The sequence below is a fragment of the Halyomorpha halys genome, unplaced genomic scaffold (genome assembly GCF_000696795.3).
Source record: "Halyomorpha halys isolate HHAL.00 unplaced genomic scaffold, Hhal_1.1 Scaffold852.1, whole genome shotgun sequence".
NCBI classification, from domain to species: domain Eukaryota; kingdom Metazoa; phylum Arthropoda; class Insecta; order Hemiptera; family Pentatomidae; genus Halyomorpha; species Halyomorpha halys.
Genome location: NW_027111393.1, coordinates 682,615 through 693,955, shown reverse-complemented (window position 1 = coordinate 693,955; position 11,341 = coordinate 682,615). Strand labels below are relative to the sequence as shown.

Here is an 11,341-nt window from a genome sequence, read left to right as displayed (position 1 = left end):
GGGGGTGGTGGGTTTTGAACCCCATTTTGATTTAAAGCTTCCAAGTTCAAGACTGCTTGTCTAACGATACCATTGCCATAAGCAGCCATTATTTAAAAAAAAAAAATGAGAGAAAAGAAAAAAAAAATTGAAAGCTGAGAAAACTACTATTAAAAAAAATCTTCTTTAAAGTAAATATCACTCCGGTATTTAAAGTCCCGGGTTTCGGCACCAGTTAAGTATTGGCGAAAGCAAAATGTAAAAAAAGAGAGGAAGGAATAAGATATAACATGCTCGAACTGCTGTAAAACACCTAGCTTTATTGTGTTTGCTACATCTCTTATATACCCTCGATCAGCTGATCCCCTCAGTCAGCTGACATCGAAATAACAACTGACTCAGACCGTAACTTATATATAGTAATATATAAAAGGGAGATATTACTATACCTCACCTATGCCATAGTTACTTCTCCTATCTGCTATTATGTTAGTATATCATCATATTAATGTTATACAGAATCACAAAAATAAAGTGTGTAATGTTTGAAGGTTGATATTCCTTCATGGAATTGCAATATCAGGCCTAGGGAAATGGTGAATCCATAGCCTGGCCTTCTTAATACATTCAAGCACTGGCCTACCAGGTTCGAGGGATTTATTTGATTTATCAATCAAATGGCTTATTATTAATTTATTTCAATAAAAAGAGGGCCATAATTAGGAATTTAGTAGGTAAACTTAGGGGTCTTTAATATGTAATACTTATCTGGAATTATACAAATTATTTCTATATATTTTTGTTGGTAAAAGCTATTGTTAAACAAACTAAATAATATAATAATAATGGAAATATATTATTATAAAAAAAAAAATTATGAAATTTTCAAATTCGTTCTGTAATTTACCCGGGTCTTTTGAATGTTCTTGTGTCTTTTGAAAAAAAATATAAAAGTAAAAGAATTTAATGGATGAACATTAGGCTCAATTTCATAAAAATTCCTATTTTGGTTGTAGTAAATTTACAATACATTTTAATGAAGGAATATATTATTGATAAAGTTATAGACTGTAATAGGTACTGTAAACTGAATAATTACGATAAGTGAAATTGTGATAATAATAGGTTAGGTTATTGACTAAGATAAAATTTGAGAAAGGCATAATAGACTGAAACAGTTTGATGACGATGTTAGCTGTGATATTATAAATATGATCCTTGAGAATGGCTGGATTGGCTGAGGTAGGAGTTATAAGAAAATAAAAAGTATAAGACTATGGATATTTTTATCATAACTGATTAACAAACATGTCTCAAACATGATATTTAATTATATATAAATAAATTATTTGGAAAAATTAAACTATTGAATAAACTAAGGTAGTCTACTTAGATTAAATGAACTTTATAAAGCTTAGTAAAGTCAATCAATATAAATAAATATTAACTTATAATCAATTTGCTTTGGTAAAACTTGTTATTTAACTAACTTAATTCTTTCCAAATTAAATTCTATAATTTTGGCATGATCTAGTTCCCTGCATAATTTTGCCATGATGTAGCTCCCTGCATAATTTTGGCATGATATAGCTCCCTGTATAATTGTGTAATTGTAGGTTAAGAACTCCTTGATGAACGACAAAAGAATTCATAACTCTCCTTAAGTTTTAACATTCTTATGATATGTTAATATATATATATATTTTTGTAGTGATTGTGCTGTTGCTGAAACATCTGCCATAAGCAAGAACATGGATGAAGCAAAGGAGCTTTGGGAAAAAAGTCTTGGATGGGTTAAATTAGGAAATGATTATCAGTTTCCTTTGCAACATAATGGTCATTAAGTTTTCCTTCTCTATAAAAAACATGTTTTAATTAGTTTATTTTAATTTTAAAAATCTAAACATTTATTATAGAATAAATATTATGGAACAATTGAACTATTAATTATTAATTATTAGTAAAATATAGACTATTAGTTTAATGTAAATATAACTGCTTTGAAGTATTTATATTTTAGTTTTCTATCCTGCCAAGTTTTAATTAATTTATTGAGAATTTCCCATACCCTGATTAATGATTTTAGTATTAAACTGAAAAATAAATATTTGAAAAAATGCCTGTATAGATTATGAATTGTATAGAAATTTCTTTTTAAAACAAAAAAAAACTATTAAGGTTAAAATTATTTATTCCTCTATCATAAGATGTTGTCTTATGTCACTATGTCACAATAGTGAGTATTGTTGATAAAGTGAGTGATATGGTTATAATAGAAAGTATAAATTGAATAATGTTAGAAAAAGTAAATTAGTTGGATAATAAATAGGTTGATAGACTAAAATATAATATGAATAACTTGCAACATCTCAACAACATTGTAGCTGTGATATTAATAATAAGTCATCCTTGAGAATATTTTGGAATGGTCAAAATGTAGTAGAAGTGGAGTAATAATAAAATTAACATGTTGAGAATTAATTGATATTTTTATTATAATTGATATTCAAAAATACTATTTAAGGCTAAAACTATTTATTCCTCTATCTGGTTGTCTTCCACAATAGTGAGTATTTACAAAAATAAGTATTAGATAGATGTTTGTGGTTGACGATAGATAGATGGGTGGGTATCAGATTCATTATATTAATTAGATGATAATGAAACGTGTTTTAACAAACAATCAGTGTACAAATAATAGATTCAGCAAAAGTGCTTTTGTTATAACATCAGTTATCAATATTTACATGCATTATTTTTTTTAACGGATACTCATTTAAAATTTTTACCACTCACATCTAGGTATGCTAGATTTCTATAAAACCTATTTCATTTATAGAAGGCATGTATAAAACTTAGCAATGTATGAATACTCAAATAGTTAATAAAATTATATTTTATACCATGATGAAATGAATTTAATTAATAAGTTATGTCTACCTAGTACATTGATCAATATTTGTCAAATTATTCCAATTGATGTATTTATTGCATATTATATCTCCCCTATCCGTAGCTATACTATAGCTTCTATACTACATATACTACTATATTCAACTACTATACTGTATTCAAATTGAGTAATACCTTTTTCTACCTTGGGTACTTGAAGGTCTTAGTGGAATACTTATCTTGGTATTGAGATAAGCTTGTTCGGTTGAAAATCTGACTATAATATCTGGAGCTAAGGGACCTCTGTGAGATTTTTTTTTTAATGAATTTCGGGGTCATTTTCTGTATTGGAATGGTTAAACAACATATTTTTTTTTTAATTAAAAAAAATATAACAAATTATAAAAATAGAGCTGTAAATTTTAGTTAGTTTTTCAATCTGGGTGCTTTCCTTTAGATTTCTATTAAAATTATTTTAATGTTTTAAGTAATTTAATTGTTCACAATTAAAAACTATTTCTTGTGACAACACTAGAGCCATCTGTTAGAATTTAAAGTTAGTAGAAAATCTATCAGAAATACAGTGGTTTGATGTGAATTGGCACATTTAAACAAAAATTATTATCAAAGGAACTGAAAACATTATTTATTGTCATGATTGTAAACAAATTATTATTCTGAAGGAAAAAGAGGAATATAAATAAAATAATTACTACAAAAGATTTAAGGTAAATTATAAAATTCAGTAAAAGATATATGAAAATGAAAAAGATGGACCTCTTTCATATTATTAAAAATTGAAAAAACACACTTCTTCAATGTTATGTTTGTATAATTTTGCTTCTAATGACTACTAAGTCCATTTGGTATGGACTTAACTATCATTGTTTCATCTGCCTTTTCACCTCATTTCTTTAAGAGCTTCAATTATCTCACCTTAAATACATTTACTTGTAATGAGTAGAGCAGTCTTTGAAAAACTTAAGGTTTCACCGCACTTCACAATGTATGTAAAATTCTTATGCTTATCCTTATTCAGAATATTTTAGTATATTCTTAGTTTTCTAAAGATAATTTTATCTTTGAAGCAAATTAATTTTTCTACTTAACCGCTTTACATTTTGTCAATAAACACCGGACTTTATGGAAACGAGGAATGAAGTATCCTCTACTATCCATAGTGGTACGTCCACTCACAGTCTAGTGTTTATCAATGCTGCTGGAGTGGATTCTCTAGGGTTTATATATGAACGGTTTATAGATTATACGATTTATAAAAAGAGAAAATTACATATTTTTTAAAGGAAATGACCCTAGACATAGGGCATTAAGAACTGAAATGTGGATCCTCTTCAACTAACTGAAATGAATGGTAACCTCTCAGAGTCACTGGATATTGAACCTGTAGAGCAGTGATTCCCAAAGTGGGTGCTGCAGTGATTCAGGGGGTGGTGATGGTCACAGATGCATTTGGGGGGCGATGAATAATTAGAAATTGTCACGGTCAACAATATTACTGCTGATGAAAATAGAGCCAAGGATTATTAAATTGGCAGCAGAACACCCAGTTCATCCAACTCATTAAGATGATTTAGAATGTTTTAACTTTCTTTGTATTACCCCCTTTCCAGGAAAAATACTACTTGGCGCCCCCTAGAAATCAATTTTTAAAAAATTTTAATATCAATTAATAGGAAATATATATGTATTAATGTTTCTACCTTTTATAGGAAAGAAAGGTGTAAATTATAAACATTGAATTATGAAACTATTTATTGAGCTCAGATTAGAATGTAATACAAAAAAAGTTAAAACATTTGAAATCATCTTAATGAGATGGATGAACCTGGTGTTCTGCTGCCAATTTAATGATCCTCGGCTCTATTTTCATCAGCAGTAATATTGTTGACCGTGACAATTTCTAGTTATTCATCGCCCCCAAATGTAAGTAAATGTATTTAAGGTGAGATAGTTGAAGCTCTTAAAGAAATGAGGTGAAAAGGGAGATGAAACAATGATGGTTAAGTCCATACTAAATACTACTATTAGAAGTAAAGTTATACAAAAACATCACACTGAAGAAGTGTGTTTTTTCAATTTTTAATAATATAACAGAGGTCCATCTTTTTCGTTTTCATATATCTTTTACTGAATTTTATAATTTACCTTAAATCTTTTATTGTAATTATTTTATTTATTTTCTCTTTTCTATTCAGAATAATAATTTGTTTACTATCATGGAAATAAATAATGTTTTCAGTTCTTTTAATAATAATTTTTGTTTAAATGTGCCAATTCAAAGGGGCGGTAGGACAAAAAAGTTCGGGAACCACTGCTATAGAGCAGCTCTAAAAATATTTGAAGAATAAAGTTAAAAACACAATTTTTCTCATCTCTGTAATTTAAAAGTTGTTAAAACCAAGAAATGGGACAAAACTCCTTCCTCATTAACGCAAACAATAGTTTATTCAATGTCATAGGTGATAAAAAAATAAAAATAATTGATTGAATGTTACAGTCATGCAACCACTGAGTCACATTAGATGTGGAATAGTATATTCTTCCAATATTTTGGAAAGTAACTAATAGATTCTTATTTCACCCTAATTCCTATTGATTACCTCCTCTATACTTTCAGGAAGGATTGCAATGCAAGCTGTACACTTCCAGAAAGACTCACACCGGAAGGAGGGGGCTATTCCTTTCGTAGGGGTGGCATCCAAAACACTGTTGAGAGTTGCAGCCAGACCCGGTAGGCCAGAAATGCAGGGGGATGCTAAGCAGGGTGATTAAAAAAAAAAAATTTGAGTTCCTCAATGTGTGTTAACATTTTGTTGATATTAGTTTTTTGAACTATCTACTATCTATTACTTTTTATGAACTATATAATCACTTTTTTATTGTAAACATTAAGTATTCTAAAAAATAATGAACTTTCTCCATTATATCAGAAACAATTATTTATTTGTACTAAACTTTATATATTAATTTTTTCCTAAAATGAAATTAATTTTTTATAACTGTTCCTAGAAAAAATTAATTGTGAAATTGACCAAGTTAATTCACTTTTATTTTTACTCCTTACTTTTTAGAACAGTAAGTATATTTTGGGATTCTTAATATTTGCATTGCAATGAGTCTAAATAGAATAGAGAAAGATATATTATTCATTATAGATATACTAAATTATTGGAAACAATATTTATTACTACTTCTAGTCTCTTCACATTTACAATTAAATGAATGGTTTTACAGATAATTACATTAATGTGCAAAATCCCTATTAACTTTAATGTAAGGTTGCCTTCAAGGGGCATAGCCTAATAACTCCTTAGCGTCATTTTTACTTTAAAGAAGAGTAGGATTATGGCACCCTATCCAATACTTTCAGTCTTTATACTTTAAAATACCCCCACCATTTTAGTGTTACTCCATAAAATTCAATCATTACTTTTTAAATACATATTAGCTATAATCACAATAAATTATTAACAATCCAGCATAAACTTAATTATTGTACATAAATACATGCAATACACACAATAAATGTGGATCTAAGGGACGTGACGGCCGTGCGGGTTGGGGCGCAGGTCCCAGTGTGCTCGGTTCGGAACGTTGTGGGTTCGATTCTCCACCTGGGGCAATCAAATGTTTATTTTTCGGCGGTCCCGAAGAATGAATCTTGACACTCCCACCTTGGTTAGTACGCGGCGGCAAACCAGGTAGCCGTCAGGGGTTGGTATAAAGGATCACTAGGCCTGCTTGCCGGACTTGTCCTCCCCACTAAATACCAGTACCAGTACCCAAAGATGTAGTGGGGGAGGCGTGGCTCTCTTCCCGCAACCCTGCTACCGTCTCCCTACGCCCATGTTTAGAAGTGTAGTTGCATCTATTCATAGTATAGTCGAATTTGTTTATGTACATAATCGATCGAGCCATTAATCTGATTTGGGTGAAATTTTCTGGAATTATAAAGATTGGTACCTAGATCTACCCACGACTACGCTTATGCCGGTGCGAACGTTTTATCCTTTGTATATTTGGAGGAAAGTTGGCTATTAGTGTTGATATGAAACGTTTGTAGAAACACAGAGAACTTTGTGTTTCGTTCTTAGTTTTCATAACAGTCCTGATGTACTAAATTGTGGGTCGAAACCTCGGCAATAAATTACCAGTTGATAACTATTTTTTTTTTTTTACCGCAGTTATGATCATCTTGGGATTTAGCAAATTCCATCAACAATTTTGCCTAGGCATAAAAAATACATTTTCCTTGAAACACATAGCTAAAAGTTGTAGAAGATTTAGAAATAGGATAGAAATGGTTTAGTATAAATCTTATCAGTTACTTTCATTTACCTGCGCGAAAAACTAATAATCTAAATACAACTATATTTTAATAACTGTTTGTACAGTTGATTTTATTCTCAATTAATAAATTTGTTAAAGTGAGATGTAAAATTTCATTTTTTACTGTATACAGTTGCTCTCTGACAAACTGTGAATATATCGATTGTACCGGCTTGAAACGGTTTTTGTAACACTAGTGGGTAGGTTGCCACCATTGTTATGTTGTGTTGTTTGTTCTTACTACAGTAAGAACTTTTATGTTATTTAACCGTAACTAATAAAACTGAATACATTTTATTTGTGTCCACCTCCCCAACGTTCAACAGGTTATGGGCCCAGGCAGTTCGCGAAATTAAAATTAGTAGTGAGATAGTAAAAATAGTGCGGTAGTGTTTGTTCCATTTCAAATACTTCATGAAGTAAAAACAGTTAAAGTTCGTTAGCAGTTTAACAGTAACATCGTAAAATGGATCTCAACAGCTTCAATGAAATAAATCAGATCGAGTCGCTGACAGGAACATCCAAATGTGGAAATTCTAGGTAATCATATTCTTAAAAGCCTACGGGTTGTTTGAGATTATTTCTGAAGATTTTGAGCCCCACAGAAACCAGCAAAGTAAAGAATATAAGGTGTATGTACTAAATGATGCTAAAGCCCAAAACTTAATAGTAACAACAATGAATATTTAAGAGGGTGTGTTAAAGTGAGATGTAAAAATTCATTTTTTACTGTATACAGTTGCTCTGCGGCAAATTATGAATATATCGATTGTATTTGCTTGCAACGGTTTTTGTAACACTAGTCAGTAGGTTGCCACCATTGTTATGTTGTGTTGGGTTGTTTGTTCTCACTACATTAAGAACGATTTATGTTATTTAACTAATCGTAACTAATAAAACAGTAAAAACTTTTTATTTGTGTCTACAACCACAGCGTTCAACAAAATTAATCTTGAAGCAAAGGTGATTAAGTGACCAATTGAAATTTACAGAAAAAGCATCATTTCTGGAAGAAGAAACATTAAAAAAAAAAACTTATTAGGGGTGGTGGAGTTCCAATTCATGTACTTAGCAGATTTTTTATAATTTAGATATATCCGTTCAACGAACCTTTCAACTTCTATTCGTTCCTTAGAATTTCGCCTCTCCTTTAAGACAGACCTCTTCTACTAAGTCTATTTGTAACAAATACAAAACTAATTAGTAATGTAATTAAAAATATCGTTTGTAATATAATGCAATAGTATAAGCCGAGCTAATACGTACCATGTTTTTTTAAAATTTAATTTGTCTTGTGAAACATTTTTCCGGTTTGGTTTCTTTTCGTCCTTCAGCCTCCGATAGAATTACATATTTTCCTCATCTTATGTAAATGCATATGCACATTTTTAAATAAACAGTTTTTTGTTGATTAAGGTGGAACTTAAGTCCTTCACGACTCTGGTTTGCCTTCAGTCTACAGACTATTACAAGCATACGGTTGAAAAAAACATTAATTATAATGTAAGAAACTTTTTTTGAATCATCTGATTCTTATTTAATCCTTTACTTCGTTCAGAAAATAAAAGTGCATTTTATAAAATTGTGCCGGCCAGAACTTGCATTCTATCACGATCAAGAGTGATAGACCTACCACAGGGTCTGGCCTTGGAACGAAGTTGCTTAAACGTTTAAGCCAGGAATCTGTGAGGATCGGTGGACCATAGAACAGGATATCCACTTGTCCTACTCCTCATTTCCAACGAGAAAGTCCATATTTATAAGTTCAATAATAATATACGATTCAAAAGAATTTGGCATTCTGTGGTTTTTGGAATAGGTCAAGTTTTTTTCTGAATATGAAGCTATCACTCAATTATTATTATAGGTAATGATGTCCCAATTGTACCGTCGTCAATCAGAATTCTTTTTTTTTCGATCCCTCTAAAACAGAAAATAATACATGAATTAATAAATTGCATTGCGTGAATGAAACATAAATCAAATTAAATACAACCTTTATCAACCGTTGGTACTTGAAGATATTCCGTGAAATACTTATCTGAGGTTTTGATGCGTTCATGCTGGGAGAAATCTACTTAAATATTTGGAGGTGAGGGGCCTCTGTGTGATGTTCTAAAAAATAGCAGAACAATTAATAATTAAAGAAGAAATATAATAACAATTAACAGACTGAAATCGAAAAATAGTAGGGGAGAGGAAGGGGGTACAAGAAAAAAAAGGACTTAAGGTAGGGTGATGTTGATAGAGTTTTTTGGACCCTTCCTACTCTGCCATCTCGCAGGAAGGGGGATGGTGTAACTGTCCGGAATAGTGGATTGATGGAAGCAGGGAGGCTGTAAACTTAATGTGTCTCCGTGTGCTGTGTTGTTTTACTGTTTCCAGCTGTAGTTCATGGTGTATGTGAGTCGTTTTACGCCTTCAAGTCTAGTGCCCCCATAAATCTTCGGTAACATACTGTTTTGGTACTGTTGTAGTGACGTCAGGGCTGTTGGGTATACGTAGTGTAGTAGTGGTGCACCGTGTAGTAGTGATGGTATTGGTATGGCTTTGTATGTGAGTATTTTGGGTTTGAGTGACAGCCCTGATAAGTATATGAGGTGTTTAAATTGGTATGATGTTGATTTTACAATCTGGATTCTGCGTTTATAGGTGCTGAGAATGAGAGGTGAGATTCGAGTTTCAAGCCTTGGTATGCCAGATGTCTCTTGGTCTGTACTGTCTGTTCGTTACTTGTTGGATCACTGTTGGGAGATTTCTTGTATAAGAAAGTGATTGCGTTCATTTTTGTGTGTTGATGTGTGCTAAAATTATTTTTTAGAAATATGGTTTGATTTAACTATATCTCTCGTACGATAAATAGTTTTATTTATTATTTATATATTAATCCCACTTTACTTGGGAAATCCACGTTTCAGATAAGTGTGGAAAATCACTGGATACTCAAACAAAATACATAGTACATAGATTCTATTCTACAGAACGTTTTGAACTTTTGCTCTGATGCTACTAATTTCGATATAACTGACATTAAAAATAAATAAGTCTTGATAAATAGTCATACATTATCAGATTACAAAAAATAAATTCATAAATAAATACGAAATTACTTTTTTATTATTAAATAATTTTGTATAAATGTATGTATTATATATAATATATATTATGTATTATTTTTTATTGTAATATTTTTATGATTAAATAATTATGAATTTATGTATGTATTATGTATAATATATAATGATTGTTAGCCGAAAAATCAATGGTCAGCATGGATGACAAATATTTTCCGAATGTGAACAGTTTCAAATACCTCGGCTCCTGTAAACTGCTGGCAGAGACTGGTTAGTCAATATCTCACGATATGAAGGCAAGGATGTTCAGATGGGCGGGATATGTGAAGTAATCTATCAGGACGCCTCTACACAACAATGAATGCCAGTAGAGTTGGCATGATACCATATGCAAGGCTAACAATTGGATGGATAGATAGAGTCAACAAAGATGCGAAACAGGTAGGTATCAACAAACTGGACAGTAGTAGCTCAAGACAGATCGGCGTGGAGAAGGCTGGTTCGGGTGGCCAAAGATCTACGAGGTCTGTAGAGACAACCGAATATATGTATGTATATATAAGTTAAGTATCGGCGAAAGCCAAATGTCAAAAAAGAGAAGAAGGAATAAGATGTAACACGTGTGAACTGCTGTAACATACTATCTTTATTTTTTTTTTTTTTCTGAACCCTCTAAAAACAGAAATAATATGTGAATTAGTAGTGCATTACTGTGTAAGAAAGAAAAGTAATTCGTGTTGTGTCGTACCTTTTACTACCTTTGGTATTTTAAGGTTACCTGTTATATTTAATTTTACATATGAGCTATCCAGTCAGGAGCTATTTTGAGTCCGGAGGTGAAGGGGCCTCCTCGTGATATCTTTATTGTTTTGTTTTTTTTGTTTTTTTTTGTTTTGTTTTTTTTGTTTTTTTTTCCGAACCCTCTAAAACAGAAATAAAATGTGAGTAAGTAGTGCATTACTGTGTAGAAAGAAAAAGTAATTCGTGTTGTGTCTTACCTTTTACTACCTTTGGTATTTAAAGGTTACCTGTTATGTTTAATTTTA

General features: G+C 31.0%; 1 protein-coding gene across 1 annotated transcript in view; it reads left to right on the top strand.

Moving 5' to 3' along the window:
* Positions 1 to 10,256, top strand: part of LOC106686622 (retinol dehydrogenase 11) — a 38,780-nt gene extending 28,524 nt beyond the window's left edge. Inside the window, exons 7-9 of the mRNA XM_014430012.3 lie at positions 1,691 to 1,815; positions 5,510 to 5,656; positions 9,874 to 10,256. Coding sequence (XP_014285498.2) covers positions 1,691 to 1,815; positions 5,510 to 5,656; positions 9,874 to 9,893 — 292 coding nt within the window. The 3' untranslated portion in view covers positions 9,894 to 10,256. The remainder of the gene's footprint in view (positions 1 to 1,690; positions 1,816 to 5,509; positions 5,657 to 9,873) is intronic.
* Positions 10,257 to 11,341: the final 1,085 nt, after the last annotated feature.